This window comes from Paroedura picta, chromosome 11, assembly GCF_049243985.1.
Source record: "Paroedura picta isolate Pp20150507F chromosome 11, Ppicta_v3.0, whole genome shotgun sequence".
NCBI lineage: Eukaryota > Metazoa > Chordata > Lepidosauria > Squamata > Gekkonidae > Paroedura > Paroedura picta.
Window position 1 is genome coordinate 35,113,524 of NC_135379.1, and position 16,909 is coordinate 35,130,432.

The window sequence follows — 16,909 nt, forward strand, 5'->3', positions numbered from 1 at the left end:
CAAATGAAGAATTTATTGTTTTGCTTTTTTCATTAGTTAATAATTTAATACACATTCCTCCCTTTTATAGCCTCGTCAGAACCATTCTGGCCTATTATTAAGAATTCCTTGAACCCTTCTAGTCTAGTTTATTTTTCTGCAGTTTGTTCCTTTGGCCAAAGCTTGGAGGAACACAGCCTAAGCCCATGCCCGAACCCTTCAGGTTGCCAGCTTAGTACCTACATGGGATTGAGTCCTTTTACCTCCAAGTTGTTTTGTGGCATTTATAAATGCTGCCTCTATAGGTTCTCACGCCCTTTACTCCTGATTTCTCATGTCCTTCTCATGTCCATAGGATACAACTTTGTAAGGAACATGCTTCCTAGAAGAAGAAGAATTGGTTCTTATATGCCGCCTTTCCCTACCTGAAGGAGGCTCAAAGCGGTTTACAGTTGCCTTCCCATTCCTCTCCCCACAACAGACACCCTCTGAGGTGGGTGAGTCTGAGAGAGCCCTGATATCACTGCTCGGCCAGAACAGCTTTATCAGTATTGTGGCAAGCCCAAAGTCACCCAGCTGGTTGCATGTGCGGGAGCGCAGAATTGAACCCAGCATGCCAGATTTGAAGTCCGCACTCCTAACCACTACACCAAATTTGATCAGAATTTCTTGATGACATGATGTGAGGTTCTAATTGTACTGCCTTGATGGTCCCTGGCACAGAATGCTAGTACTATGTCAGGTAGCTTTGCAATTAAACCAGTAGCAACATGGTCATTATAGCTGTTACCTTGTGTTGTGTACCTGTAAATAGGCAGCATTCCATTATTCAGCTCTTTAAATTGACTGTATAAACATGGGGTTGCTCGCCCACCCCTTTGTTCCTGCACAGATGGAAAACATGGTAAGATTGGATTGCCTGCATTTTTGTACCTATGGAGTCAGCTGCATCTGTTGTAATGGGAAGAAGTGATCACAAGATTATTTGGTTTCATGGGCAGAAAACAGAGATGCTTAAGTAGTAAGTCTAAGTAATACAGAGATATCCAAGTTAAAAGTGTCAAAGCCTGCCCCTCCCCTTTCAATTTAGGAGGTGGTGACAGACAAGTGTTTAGGGGCAGGGTGCTGCAAAATAATCTAATTTTGTGGGGAAACAGTTAACCATACCAAAAACACAACAGAATTCATTGAAATGCATCTGAACAGCTTGCTAGACAATCTGTTCTCTGCTTGCAACTGTCGATTAGGATGTGAACCCAACTGGAGTGTGTTTGAACACAATTTGTAAACAGTAGGTTAAGGAGAATTTAGTTAAATAGTAATCAGGTCCATAAGCTTTAGAATAATTAAACAAGCTAGAAGAATTCAAAAGATCCAGGAACCTGTGCTTCTAAATGAGATTCAGAGCTATTGCACATAAGTTGCAGAAGCTATGTACCTTTTTATTAAAACCTGGAATTACTACACATTTGTCCATATAGATAAACTGATAAATGTTTGCAACAGTTGTAGATGATTTAGAACCACTAAATTATCTCAGTATATTGTATACATGTAGCAACTGCTTTATTGGATCCCTGTTAGGCAAAATATTGACTATTAAAGTGCTATTTTGCCCTCCAAGTCATTGTATAATTTTGTTCCCTCCCCGTTAATGGTTGTTCACTCCTAATATTACTTCCTTATGGCTCCTTCAACAAGAAAGTAGAGAGAGAACACAGCTTTTAAAAATAAATGTTCGTAATCACCTCCAACCCACTGGTATCTCCAGCTGACCCTGCAAAATTATTACGTTGACTGAAATGTATACTAGCTAATAAATGAAGATCCTGGGGGTTGAAGATGGGAGACTGAACTGTCATTTCAAAGTGATGCTGAGGAACTGAATGTGACTAAGTGATGTGAATGTGGGCTGGAATGTGTTCCTCTGGAGCTGTAGGTGACAAGATTCACACATTGGGGCAAATTGATGATGAATATGATACACGTATTAGAAAGAACCCATGATAAAAATATGAGCTATCTAATGAAGGTGCATATGACAATATGAAAGCAGTTAACTTGCCCATCCCATAGAAGCTAGAAATCACTAATATTCATTGTATAGAAGAAGAATGGAGATAGGATTAAAAGGAGAAGGGGCAAAAAAGGAGAGGTTGGATTCTTCACTATTAATCTTTTCTACCAGTTTGTGAAACCCTATTGGCTAGTCTCTGTCCTTGGCATTTAAATTCAAGGTTGAAAGCTTAGTAAATAGTTACAGGCATATTTTGAATTGGCTTTCTGAGTCCCTTATTGCATTGGTGTGGTAATTCAAGGCTTTAAGAAAGCTAAAACCAAATTGAGCTGAGGCACTGTTTCTAATAGGTAAAAGCAAACCATTGTTTATGCTAATTTTGTTAATTAGAATCTACAGCTGCTGTATTCACAGCTGCAATGGATTACATATGGGTTAGATCTTTCATGCCATTTTGCCAGATTGCAGATTCTTGTGAATAGTCATGATTTTGTACACCATCTCCAGATATTACAAAATGATTGGACGACAGAGTAACAGAAAAAAATTAAGGATTAAGCACAGTTTTGAGAAAGTTAGATGAAAAGGTGAGGGAGACACTGGATCAGTTTGAAATAGTGGTAAAAGGAAATAAGTAAATCAGAAGTAGAACAAGCAGTATCGGGACCATTGCTTTCAGGGAACTATGAAAATGTTCCAAAGGAAGCAAAGACTGAGGGGTCAGAAGAATGTTAACATAGGTCAGCTGAAAGGAAACTAACATCAAATGAGAAGAAGAAGCCTATTGTTCTGGTTTCTTGATCTGCTCTTGTACTTCAGAGCCAGTTTGGCGTAGTAGTTAGGAGTGTGGATTTCTAATTTGGCATGCCGGGTTCGATTCTACACTCCCCCACATGCTGGGTGACCTTGGGCTTGCCACGGCACTGATAAAACTGTTCTGACTGAGCAGTGATATCAGGGCTCTCTCAGTCTCACCCACCTCAGAAGGTGTCTGTTATGGGGACTGTAAGCCGCTTTGAGCCTCCTTCGGGTAGAGAAAAGTGGCATATAAGAACCAACTCGTCGTTGTCGTTGTCGTTGTCGTTTTCTTCTTCTTCTTCTTCTTCTTCTTCTTCTTCTTCTTCTTCTTCTTCTTCTTCTCCAGAAAATTTTCTCGAGGCCCACCCCCCAAATATGCAAATTTCACAGATGATTCTTCCAAGTCAAGAGTTTGTTGAGCCTGGGCTCTTTTGGAATTTGGACAACGGGTAGAAGGTGCTGTTACAAAATGACGCCATCACACTGGTTTGTCCTCTGAGCAAGTGGTATGCAGGAATTCTCACATACGATCTCCCAGCTTCATATATGCATGCTTGGGCCTTTGTAGGATTTAGTGGTAATGCTTGCAACATCGTATCTGACCCCAGGAAACACAAACCCTCTGGAAGTCCTGAGTAGATCCAAGCGGAGTTCTGCTTACACTTACATCCACTGATGGCCCATTTAATATTCCATTGCAACAGAATTGAGACTGAGTTGCCAAAATGTTGTCTTTTTGAAATACCAATTCAATACTTCAGTGGTCCCCAACCTTTTTATCACCGGGGACCACTCAATGCTGGGGACCACTCACCGGGGACCACTCAACGCCTTTTACTGAGGCCCGGTGGGGGGGTAGTTTACTCCTCTACTCTCAACCACTGCCCTAGCGCTCTCTGATCGCTATGGTAATGTTTAAACATCCCTTCAAAATAAGATACAGGCACACCACAACAATGAAGTGTGTTGTAAAGGGCTGGGGGGGGATGAAGTAAAGGGCCGGAGCAGGGGAGAAGGTGTCCATTGGGGCCCACCTCCAATTAGTCGAAGGACCACATGTGGTCTGCGGCCCACAGGTTGGGGATCGCTACTTTAAAAGATGAAATTCTGATGCGTTTAGGCAAGCTTCATTGACTTCACCAGAATTTGTATGGAAAACTTTTGCAGCTATAGCATATTCACAGTATTAGATATAAGAATGGTTAAGAGAGTCTCCATTTTCCATAACCTCCTGAACTCTGGTTAGATAATTATGGCGCATTCCCTTGTCCACTGTGTTGGAAGTGACTGCACAGGAAATCCACCACTTATCCCTTACATAAACATAATCTAGTTCTCCTGTATCTGGCTTCTCAGGGTTCTGCAAACAATAAAATTGTTAACCTATCCCTTGACCTGCCCATTTATCTTTTCTTTTCAGAAAAAATGTTGGGCCATGGGTGACTAATGAAAGAAATATGGAATACAAAGTGCTGGGGAGAGTGAAAGATGTATAAGCACTGTGTAAGACTGTAATGGATAGTGAAAGATGGACCAAGGAAACAGCAAGTCACAGTATGAGACTTCTTATTCATTTACACATTTTTTAAACATTGGTTATTTTTTACTATTAAGTAAGACCCAAGTCCTACAACGATTTTGGGGGGATTAAGAAATTTATGGTCACTGACTTGTGGCTGTAATGGTGGTTGTCCAAGTCCTAATTCTGTATTGTATTACTTTAAAAAAATAGTTCTGACTTTATTCACACAAACAACAGATTCATCAAATCCACAGGTAGCTTAGCTTCCAAATCCACATGAAAAACATTTAGAGTTACTGTAGAAATGGGGACCTTGCTCATATTTGCCATGGGGAGATTTGTGAGCTGCAGAAATGTGTGCATCTTGCATACTGCATACCATTTCCATGTTGCTCGGGAAAAGCAAAAGGTAAAAATGCATGTTCTGAACCACAAAGTATGGTCTGAATTCCCTCAAACCAGGATTAAACCTGCTTGTATGGAAAGAAGAGAGCAAACGGTAAGCTGTGGTTTGAACTTCTATACATGTTTCCAATTCTTCTCTTTTGAGGTTCAAGATTGCCTGCTGCATAGATTACAACTTGGAGACTCAGGGGAGGGCGGAATATAAATATAATATATAAATAATAAATAAATAGACCTCGCCGGTCTATGGTTGAGGCTGTGGTCAGCGAGGTATATCAATGCCCCCTCCCCCGGGTATGAGCAGTACATCGTTTTGACCTCCTTCCTCATCCCTCTATTAGTGGGGGGTGGGTGGGTTTTTTTCTGCCATGGTGGGATTTTTATGTCTTTTAACAGGGGTTTTAATGGGGTTTTATGAGACCTTGTAACCCGCCCCAAGCTGGCTTCAGAAGCGACGAGGAATAAATCGAAATATAATCATCATCATCATCATCATCATACTATATTGGTTAGATTTAGTTTTTATTCGTGTATTCCTTAGCACCAACTATTCTGCCTTAACAGTTTGTCTTTAAGTGGTAGATACATTTCTTTCTTTCCATCTATCATCTGCACACCTGTTTTACTATTATTGTCTCTATATATTCTAGGTAATGTCAGGTTTTGTGACCTGAAGTCTCATTGCAAGCATGGATTTATCTGGACCTAAACTCTCAGGGTCTGGTAGTTAATTCAATTAATGCCAATTAATGGCTTAGAAGCACACTCTCAGTTTGTTATACTAGGTTTGCTGGGTTTTAGTATGCCATTTTTTTTTGTTGCAAGCAATTTGAAGCATAAGCACTTTGGAAAGATTTTAATCTACTATGAGCACATAAAAAAACACCTTAGCAAGTGTTAATAATTTTGAAAAAACTAAATTCTCAACTACTTGCAAAGATACTTCATGGTTCACAAATGCCAAACTGCTGTGAAAATGTCAGAGCTGTTACTTGTTTGTAGAATTTTTTTTATCATATTCAGCACTTACCCTTTTGTGTTGATAATTTGTCAATTTGGGGTCTACATGAACTGATGATTTTGGCTGCATGAAAGGACTGCTTAATGCTTTTTCCTCACTTTTAATTCATATGACATCACACCCTTCTGTTCTTTGATGGAAAAAAAGGCTTTAGCAAATGCAAAATCCATTGTTATTTTTACTTTTTAAAAAGAATGAAATATTTTTAAAACATTCCTATTGTGTTAGCTTCATGACCATAAAATAATATGTATTATATTTGAATTTTCTTGTCTGTATTCAAATACACAGCCTTTCACAAGCCTGATATTTTGATCTATTTACTGTGCCTGTAAGTAGTTTTTATTTGACAATGGGGGGGGAACCCCTATTTCCTCCAAAGAATTCATGCCTCCCTCCAGATGCTTGTATCTCGTTGAAACAAAAGGATATGTTGAATTCCATCTATAAACAGAATAAGCTAATTAAGAGTTATTACTTTGGAGATTGGTACAGACCTTTCAGAATTAGATGCATGTTTCTCTCAGATATCCATTAGCCACTAATAAGATAATGCAGATGGACCATTCAGTTTCCTGTTTCTTTCTATTGTACCATATAAGGACCAATAGGGTGGGCTGAACAATAACAGGATGTCCTTCTGCCTCCTGAACAGCCCTCAAAGAATGTTTGTTATTAGATTGTTGTTGTTTTTCTGTTTAGTTTCACAGCAATATGCTAATAAAGGTAATTTAACATTGTAAGGGCCAATCTCCCCTCCATTTCTTCAAAAAAGAGAAACATTCTGTCACTATACCTAGCTAATTCATTTTAGTTTTTAAATCTAAGTACACTGTTACATTTGAGAATCGGACCTGTGGGGAAATTAACCCAGCCCCCCCCCCCCGGTGCACCATTTAAATGTTTTGCAAGGGCAACATATGTATTTATAATGTTATTTATTGTCTACCTAAAATCTGCTAACTTAATCTAAAATTAATTTATTCACATTTTGGAATGAACGTAACTTTGGGGGAAGGAGGCAAAGAAGAACAAACTGATAAGAATTCTGATAAAATAAGGAAATTTGAATGGATTTCTATAACTCTTTCCATGCCCCGTTTTTATGATTCAACATTTCTTTATGCTCAGATATTCTTGAAGAAGCTTTTATCTTTCAAAACTGTGTTAACATTTTCCCTAGCTTTATTCCTCTCCCAGTAGTTTTTATTGAAGATATGCCAGTCTGAAGCTGTTCTGCTGTTCTGATGTGGATGGCAAGCAGGAATCATAGTTTGCTACATCTGGTGCAATGGAGAACAGTTGTTTATATTAAACAGAAACAGTTTCAGCCAATGGGTCCATTTCCTAACATACAAACTTTGTCTGGTGCAAGGAACCTTCTCCCAGCAGAACCCACTTTGTCCCCTGGGAGAAGATTTTTATGCTGGAGAAAGGCTGTACCATTAGTGGAATTGAAGCTTTGTATGTAACTCAAAGTATTTGAACTATATAAGCATGAGAGAAATGGGAGCATTTAAGCCAACACTATACTTTTTCCTTTTGGGGAAGCAAGAAAAAATGATCTCTTCCTGAGTTCATTGTCTATGACCTCTTTGGCCGATTCTGCACGGAGGGCGTACAGTTGGGCTGTCCCTGGCATTTCTGCAGGGAGGTGGTCTGGACTTTCATACCATCCTGCTGACGTTTTTCCCATGTGGCTCGGAGCACTGCACCCACATGAGGGTGTTGGGTGGCAATACATTGGGACGGCCCATCATGGTTTCTGCCGCAGAACCTGGATTGTCTGTCGACACACGGCCATACGTTGGCAGAGGCCCCATTGGTGCTCTGGCTGCCTACTGGGATGCCGGAGATATCTGTGTTCCCTTGCTCCGCAGCTTCCATGTGGCTACGTCATCCTGGCCCCTGGCCAGTGTCGACATCATGTGCTGTCAGGAGTTTCCCTCGCTTCCGGATGAACAGTATGTTGGGGCATCATCCCCGTGTGGAATCAGCCTTTGTGTGGCATTTGCTTTGCCACTGCATGGGCTCAGGCTTTTTAGGGGCATTGAATATCCCTCCCAGAGGTCTCCTACACTCATGGATTTTCAGCAAAACACAGGTCCAATCTACAGTACTGGTGCTATTTTAAAGGAAAATTTAGTTGTTTAAAAATTGTCACAAGGGCCGGAACTAGGCCGCAACTATGTCAGGTGATTTTGTGTCTCTCAGCACTCCTTTTCAAGTACTAAAAGTCATGAGGGAGATCCATTTTGGCATTTTAAAAGGAACAGAAGGGAAAATCTAAATAAATAAATAAATAAAGCACTTGTTCCTGTTGTGCTGCAGATTTGATCTGACCCAGATCCTTGTGGTAAATTTTAAATGCTAAATTTTCCTCTAAAATGGTGTTGGTGACCATGTATTGGATATGTCTCTACCATAATACATAGTTTGGCTCTTAGGTCCAGGTTGTTAGAAGAAATGTAGGCTTATAAATATTTTAAATAAAATAGGTTAATTTAACTGAATAATTCTTTAGTTATGAACTAGTGTGATAATGTAGCCAGTGTATTAAACTAGGATCTTGGAGACCCAAGTTGAACTTACCACTCTGCTGGGTAACCTTGAACTTCTCAAGTCTCTCTCAGCCTAACTACAGGGTTGCTGTTATGAGGATAAAACTGAGGATGACAGAATGGTGTTCAGCATTTTTGGGTTTTCTATGAGACCAAATGGGATTAAATATTTAAACATAATTGAAATACTTCCAAGGGAAAAGTTTCCATTCTATCAGAGTTTGAATGAGAAATGTAAACTGAAGTATTAAAAAATGGTGAAGACTTGAACCTACGATGTGATATAAATAATAACAAGAAATAAATAATAATACATATATATACACATACACATATACACATACACATGCACACACATATATGAAGGGCTAACATGATAGGTATAACTAAGTATACAGTCAAATGCATTGAAGTAGAGGAGTGGATTACCTTTTCCTTCCATTTCAGTATTCTGGGAATAGGAATAAAAGACTATGATTTGGGGGCAATTATAGAAGAATGTAGACCACATTTAAATATGTTCAGCAATGTGAATGTCCCTATATAGATGTGTTTGAAGTCAAAGAATGGCAGCATAGATGCAGCAAATTACAATAAATTAAATTAATAAACTCTTGGAGCATAAGCAAATGAGCTGTTTTTTCCACACCAGTGCACCAAAGATGGTTTTGTACGTAATGTTATTTTCCAGGAAAGATTTTATGGGTAATTTATATGAAAGTAAAGTAATAAAGAAACTGAGAAGGGGAAAAAAGAAGCAGAGGTCACTAGCTCCTCTGCCTCAAGATATATATTTTTCATCCCTCACCTCACCCCCAGCAATATACTAATGATCGGTAGCTTCATAAAGTAAGGGAAAGAGCATGAAGCAGACAATTTTACTAGGCAAATGTTATTTGTTCTGTGTTGTAACCATTGTAGGGTTAATTAAATAATAAATTGGTATGCATAGTTTAAAGACAGAATGCATATGTGAGTGTATGTGAAAAAATAGAAGAACTAGGGTATGTGCAAGCCAGTCGTACTGGTTATTGGAAAAGACTGCTCTGGCAATATTCAGTGTAATTTTTGCTTGTATTCTCTAGTTTACTTGGGTTATTGTTCTTCATACTTGCTAGTCACTTTATAAGAAATGATGATATGGTGGCATGACTGGTGGTGGCTGGGATGTGGAAACACCAGGACATACCCAATTGCAGATTGGCTTGAGAAATTGGGGGAGTTGGCCAGAATGGCGAAGCTTACAAGCCTAATGAACAATTGCTCTACCGATGAATTCTAGGAACTCTGGAGCTATTATATTGACTATCTAGGTAGTTTGTTAAGAAATGTATTAGAAGATGGCAAGGCATAATGGATTGTAATCTATGTTTTATGTATCTTTTCTTCTTTTTTCTCTGTTCTATGTGAACTTCACTAAAAGCTGGTTTGCCAGCAGCTTAAAAAGAATATATATATATATATATATATATATATATATATATATATATATATATATATATATATATATATGTGTGTGTGTGTGTGTGTGTGTGTGTGTGTGTGTGTGTGTGTGTGTGTGTGTGTGTGTATGTATGTGTATATATATATATATATATATATATATATATATATATATATATATATATATATATAAAGGTAAAGGTAAAGGTATCCCCTGTGCAAGCACCGAGTCATGTCTGACCCTTGGGGTGACGCCCTCTAGCGTTTTCTTGGCAGACTCAATACGGGGTGGTTTGCCAGTGCCTTCCCCAGTCATCACCGTTTACCCCCCAGCAAGCTGGGTACTCATTTTACCGACCTCGGAAGGATGGAAGGCTGAGTCAACCTTGAGCCGGCTGCTGGGATTGAACTCCCAACCTCATGGGCAGACAGATTCAGACAGCATATCGCTGCCTTACCACTCTGCGCCACAAGAGGCTCTCTCTCTCTCTCTCTCTCTCTCTCTCTCTCTCTCTCTCTCTCTCTCTCTCTCTCTCTCTCTCTCTCTCTCTCTCTCTCTCTCTCTATATATATATATATATATATATATATATATATATATATATATATATATATATATATATATATATATATATATATATATATATATATATATATGGGAACAACCTTTAGATATTCATGTTTCAAGCAGCTCTGACAAAATCTCAAAAATGTTTGAGTATTTGGAAGCACTTAACTGGATGTGTAATGAATGCATGTGTGCACCCATACACACAGTTGTCCACTGTACCCCAGCCACATACCTTACCTTTCCAGGAGGCTGCAGGACAGCCATGTCATAGGGAATGAGTCTTCAAACAGAGGGTAACCTCAGGTTGGAGCCAGTGTGTCCCTTTTACTTCAGAGTTGCATCATAAGATTGAAAGAACTACAATTCCCATCAACTCATTAACTTTTGAGCTTCTTTTCTTCTTTCTATTTATCCTTTAGCTGGTGATTGGTGGAGCAGGTTGTCCTCTCAGCCAATACACAGTTGTAAGTGCCACTGGATTTTTTTGCCTTGTTTATAATACATTTCCACTCTTGGCGATCAGTGGCAGTAGTTTTGGCCATATTGCTGGTTTCTAATTTCTTCCTCAATTTGTTTAAACCATGTTTTCTTTGGCACCAGTTGTTGGTCATTCTCACCAGAGGAGTTGATGAGGCAGTCTGCTGGTGTTCATTCTGTAGACATGGACAAACCATTGCAGTCTGCCCTTTTGGATTTGTTCTTTAATTTGCAGCTGGTTGTCACATTTTGTACGAATTGTCTCATTTTGATTATGATCACTCACACGGATTATGCACAGGGTGGGAAGTCGGGGCTGATGGCAGCTGGGCAGTGGGGCAAATCCCCGATTGTACATTGTACATGACACCAATACCATCCTGGCCCTCTTCCAACCCTGGCCTGACTCAGGCCCTCAGATGTCCCATGACAAGGAAATGCAGATTCTTCCGTGTTCCCAGTGGTGCCGCAGTCACCACTGGAGGCTAGGCTGAGGCAGCCCAATGCCCACAGTTTCCCCCAACCTACAGTGTCCCTGCAGGAACACCAAACATCCTGGTCAGCTCCACGGAGGCGCAGAGCCAACAGAGCCCTGGTGGGGCCCCATGCCTCCCGGCCCTTCCCTGCTGCCAACGCCACCGCACAGTGTGGTGGGCTCTTCCAGCCCCAGTGTTATGCTTGCACATAATTTCAGGGCAGTCTGTCTGTGCTGGGGGATTCTTTCCCCTGTGCATTCCTGGAAGTGGCAGGGCATACTACCTTGCTGTGAGAAAAGAGCATCGGCCTGGTACAGCTGCTGCCATGCATAATCGGTCACTGTTGCTTGATATTTTTGTTTTTTTGTTTTTACTTACTTCATTGGTAGTCTACCTTTCAATTATCAATCACTAAGCATGTTCATTTTTGCAGTCTGGATTTTTATTGCGTAAATATTGAAAATAATAAGATGGCATCATTTAAAAATTCTAATATATAATATGCATCACTCACTATCACACATAGTCTATCAAATTTCTTCCCCAGCTTAAGGAGCTGCCAAAGCCAGTGGCTGTGCACATTTTGATAATTTGAGCTCAGTTCTGTCTGTTTGCAGCTGAAAAGAAATGCAGTTGAAAACACAATAGATTTCAAAGCTGTGTGGTGTTTTTTAAAATTATTTCATGAGTTGTGAGTTATTTTGGAGCAGATGATTTTAATTAAATTGGCCTTTTTGTTTATCCGGCTGTCTTGATCACTTTGAAAAGCCAAAGCCAATTGCCATGAAGCTGAGCCGATGAGAGACAGAGTTGTGTGGTGGTTAGAGTGTTGGACTAGGATCAGGGAGACTGCAGTCGGTGCTGGAAGCTTGCTGGGTGCCCTAGGGCCTGCCACACCCTCTTGTTGCAATCTACATTCAAGGCTGACAAGAGGAGATGGACATGGGGAGAGCAGTGTAATCCCTTCGGGGAGCAAAGTGGAATAAAATTGAAATAAGTAAAATATGCTGAAAACTGGGCACTTGTAAAACAACAGTGGGAGGGTGGAATTTGGATCTGCTGCTGTTGTGGCATATGTATGTAACCATTTCTTCCTACCAGTTTCCTGACAGAAACCCCTCCCCTCGACACCCTGTTGTTGTTAGTATGGGCAGAGGAAAAGGGCAGGCTGAAGATATGGGCCCTAATTACTTGCTAGGATTGTAGGGATAACATGGGCTGTTCATAGGGGATCCCCATCCTCTCTTTTTCACCTGCAGAAATGCTTGTCAAATCCAAGCCCAAATGTGTTGGTATGGATCAGCCTTTCTCAACTTTTCTACCATTGAGAAACCCCAGAAACATTCTTCAGGCTTTGAGAAACCCCAGAAGTGGTGCAAAACGTAGCTTTGTACTTGCCCACCCAGGGCCCTTCCCCTTCCCTCCAGGCCCATTATTGACCATTTTGAGAGGGGGTCAACATGGTCATTATGGTCATATCACCCAATACAGGTTTAACACATGAAAAATATCTGAAAAATTAATTAACTCCCACCCAATCGGGAAACCCAAATTCAAGAAATGCCAGGATTTCACAAAGCCCTTTCTGAAAAGCCTAGTATAGATTATGAACTCTAGGGGAAGTGGACTTCCTTTGGGCTTTATTGGTTCGATCAGCTTTGGCCTGTGGCTCTGGGATACAGTCCTGCCTCCACACCCTTGTCAGACTGTCTGTTGTATTCTGCCTTCAGTTGCATAATTTTACATTAGAATCCAGAAGATAATTTTGTTGTTATCTGTAAATGTAAAAAGCTCCACAGACAGCATAACTAGAGTTCATTTGGCTGATAGCCTTTGTTACTTTTCCTGACAGAGGAGGATTCTGCATCTGTGTGACTTGGCAGGCAGGGAGGCAGATTCACATTAATTTGTTATTACTGTTCACTTGAGTTCCTGCTGCTATCTAATCTATTTCCTGTTTCCAGGGTGGTCCTCTCTGATGCTTCAGGGGAAGTGGGCAAAGAGAAATTGACAGGCTTAGGAGTAAAAAACCCCGTAGGATTTTCATTTGACCTTAGTAGGACAGTAGCACCCCCTTCCCGATAAAACTGACTTAGAACTAGATATTCAACATTTAAATCTGCTTTGCTGGCTATTTTAATTTTAAATTTTACTACTTAGAAATCACCGTCTAATTTACAGTGCATTTTAGTTACATTTGTAAATATTCTATCCATTTATTTATTTCAGTTGTATTTCTCTGAATGTTTTAAAGCTTCTGCCTTGAACACAGCAAAGTCCAGCACAGAATGTATCTATTAAAAAACAGCCTGAACAAAGCTGTGAGCAGGCGATGAGATAAGCCATCACACACACCCCTGGACCATTTATGCACTGGGAACTTCACTGCACCAGCTCCCTGAAGGAACACAAATTGGGGGCGGATGAGGTGCACCAGGCCAAATGCTGCCCCATGTCGGTGCAGGAAAAGGTGGGGCAACCTGCCATGACTAAAACTCCAGCCTGCAGCCTGGCAGGAAACTTCCAGTGCATAAACGGTCCTGGCGAGTCATGATGACAATGGCCAATTAGTGTGAGGTTAACTGCAGGTATGGCACTGCAGGAATGGCACGCCATGGTCCCGGCCGCATGAGATGCCTTCTTCCTGTACCCAGTGTTCCCGTACCCAGCTGCTGCAGTCCGTGGCCTCGAATTCATGGCGACTGTCTGTGTTATTCATTCTTCCTATTATTTGCACACCTGAATGTCCTTGGGCACTTTAGTGTGACTCAGTCCTACAACAGCTGCTCCTACACCTTCATCGGCCTTCTAAGTTCAGCATACTAGAAACAGATTTTTTTGCTTCTTCCTTAGTGATAAAACTTATTTATAGTATGGTTCCAAACAGTATTCCAAATAAACTCTTTCAAGATCACATCGAAATGATTAAAATTTTAGAAGTCTGATACTGGTGTCCAGCAATTCTCTTTTATATGTGGATCTAATTTCCGCATGCAGAGTAGCTACTTTACTTCTGTATGAGCTTTGTCTGAGTAATGTTATGTTCATCCTGAGTGTCTTTTCAAAAGTCAGAGACCATTTCACACAGTTAATTGCCAATAGTTTATATAATGGTTTGCACATCTGTGCACAATTATTACTGCTTGGTCCTCTACATCCTTGCATATCTCCACAGTGCCCTATTCTGCCTGGTAATTAAGTAATCATGGGATTAATTTGCCAACTTGCTAGTCTTCATTATTTATGGTTTTCTTCCTCCTGCAGAATACTTCAACAAGCACCTGTAGAGTGCCGTTCTATGGGAGGGAAGGTCTGGAACGACAGCTGAACTATTTCCCTATTTGATCACGTTAAAATAACGAAGACAGCCTTCACAGCAGGAATGTACCAGAAAAATGACGGAAAGAACTCAGCAGTAAAGGGGGAAAGAGAACCATCTGATGAGTTTCCTTCTCAGTTTCCTTCTCTGGACCTGACATCCTTCTCATTTGCTTCTATGGAGTAATTGTACTTGGCATTTCTCTGGAATATCGTTGGAAGTGCTATCATGACAACTAGTAGCCGTGCATGTCCTGTACCAACCGTCAATGGACATATGACTCACTACCCAGCACCACCATACCCGTTACTTTTTCCTCCTGTCATTAGTGGACTTTCACTTTCCTCCCTTCATGGCATTCAAGGTAATCCACCAACAAGTGGCTGCAGCACCCCATCACCAGCAAGTAAGTATTATGTATACCTTCGAGAAAGATATTCCTTTGCTGAAGATGAAGCACGTATGTTGTTGTTTTAAAATAATTTACCAACACAAATATATGTCTCTTTGACCGTTTACGGACTGGAGGTTTCATGTCAGGCTGCAGGCTGGAGTTTTAGTCGTGGCAGGTTGCCCCACCTTTTCCTGCACCCACATGGGGGAACATTTGACCTGGTGCACCTCATCCACCCCCGATTTGTGCTCCTGCACGGGAGCTGGGGCAGTAAAGTTCCCAGTGTGTAAACGGTCTTTGAAAGGTTAGTTACGCAGAGTGTGTTTTGTTTTCTGCCCTCATCTAAACCATGATGAAGATGCAATGGTATTGAATTCTCTGGCAAGGAACCCATCAGAAGTAAAACCACAAGAGGTCCTCTTCTTCATTGACTCTATGGGTAATTACTGTTGATTTAGATCTGGCCATCTTTTTTATTTTTATGTCTCTCTGCCACACCCTCTATGTCAAATGTCTATTTTCCATGCTGGTCCTTTTGGGCGGTCAAAGAGAGCTCCCTCTTTCCTTTAGCTCCAGTGGAAAGGGTCATTGGATCCAAAGTGTTATGTTTATCCAAATGTCTATTTCATCCGCCTACCACTTTTAAAAGCAATAAGAAAGATAGAAGTTGGTTTATAAATGAATGCTTCTTTCCCCTTACATTGTCAGAAAACAATCTCATATCTGTCTGACTTCTAAGACAGGTGCTTGTCATATCAGAATATCATATCAGAATACCCTTAACATTATCTGAAATATGCATTCTCTTCTTCTAGAGGGGGTGCATAGGGGCTTTTTGAACTTCAGATTCAATAGCTTACAGTGTTTTCTACTTTCCTGGTACTTTGAGCTCAACAACAACGATTAAAAGACACTAGAACATTCAATATTGCACCACTTCTGCTGATAGGATCAACATAAAGAAACAAAGGGCTAGGCTGTGCTTCTGTGGTTAGAATCTAGGGTTGTCAGCGCAATAAACAAAATGTGGAAATTAACATGTGTGAATTGTGTAGGAATTGCAATCTTTTGATTGACTACTATGTTCATGCTATTTACCTTATGCATCACTGCTAAAGAGAAGATTGTCATTCTCTCTGTTTATTTTTCATGCAATCCTAAACAGAGTTATGTCCTTCCCATTGAAATAAAGGGGATTAGAAGGGTATAACTCTGTTTTGGACTGCAGTGTTGATTAGTATGTACCATTTATTGCTTAGTGTTATTCTTTTCTATAAATGTGGCCATCTGATAGTGAACGTTTTTATTTGTTGACATATTTTTTTCGCTTGTTTATAGTCTGACTTTCTCGGTGAGACTCAGGGCAGATGACAAAGTACAGAAAGAGAGGGGGGAGGGAAATGTAACCATACAGTATAGACCACTGAACAAGGTGAACCTACTGTATAAGCGATACACTGAACCATGCTAATGAATGATACAATATAATTAGGAGTACAACACTGAATGCCAATGCCAGTGCTATAGGACTAGGAATATGAAACTAGATGTGAGCACTGCAGCAAACTTCCCAAACTGACGAAGGCCCATATTGCAGAATGGAATGATAAAGCTCCAAGGCCATGTAGTATCCACTCCCAATTCCCATATTAAGGTACTCTTCTGGACCATTACAGATCATTCCTGTTATACCTTCTGAACATTTCTGCTTTGTGCATTTTGTAGAATGCTAGTACTGGGGGAGCCTTTCGGACCTCCTTAGCCAGGCTGTTCCACATAGTGGAATCCTCTGCACAGGATATATGTAAAAGAATCCTATATCTCTTGTTTGACCAGAATGCCATGTAGCATAGAACAATAACGGTTCTACGACAGCTTAATCCAGTGATCACAGAAGGACTAGCACAGGTCACCTGGGCTTTAAAA

General features: G+C 40.5%; 1 protein-coding gene across 3 annotated transcripts in view; it reads left to right on the top strand.

Moving 5' to 3' along the window:
• The window catches only part of RARB (retinoic acid receptor beta), a 360,509-nt gene that overhangs the window by 115,378 nt on the left and 228,222 nt on the right, over positions 1–16,909 (top strand). For 2 of the 3 annotated variants that reach the window (XM_077302859.1, XM_077302860.1), the window contains one exon: positions 14,535–14,995. In XM_077302859.1, the coding sequence (XP_077158974.1) occupies positions 14,818–14,995 (178 nt within the window). In that variant the 5' untranslated portion in view covers positions 14,535–14,817. Of the gene's footprint in view, positions 1–4,231; positions 4,349–14,534; positions 14,996–16,909 lie in introns of those variants that run through there. The other variant, XM_077302861.1, reaches the window with a different exon arrangement.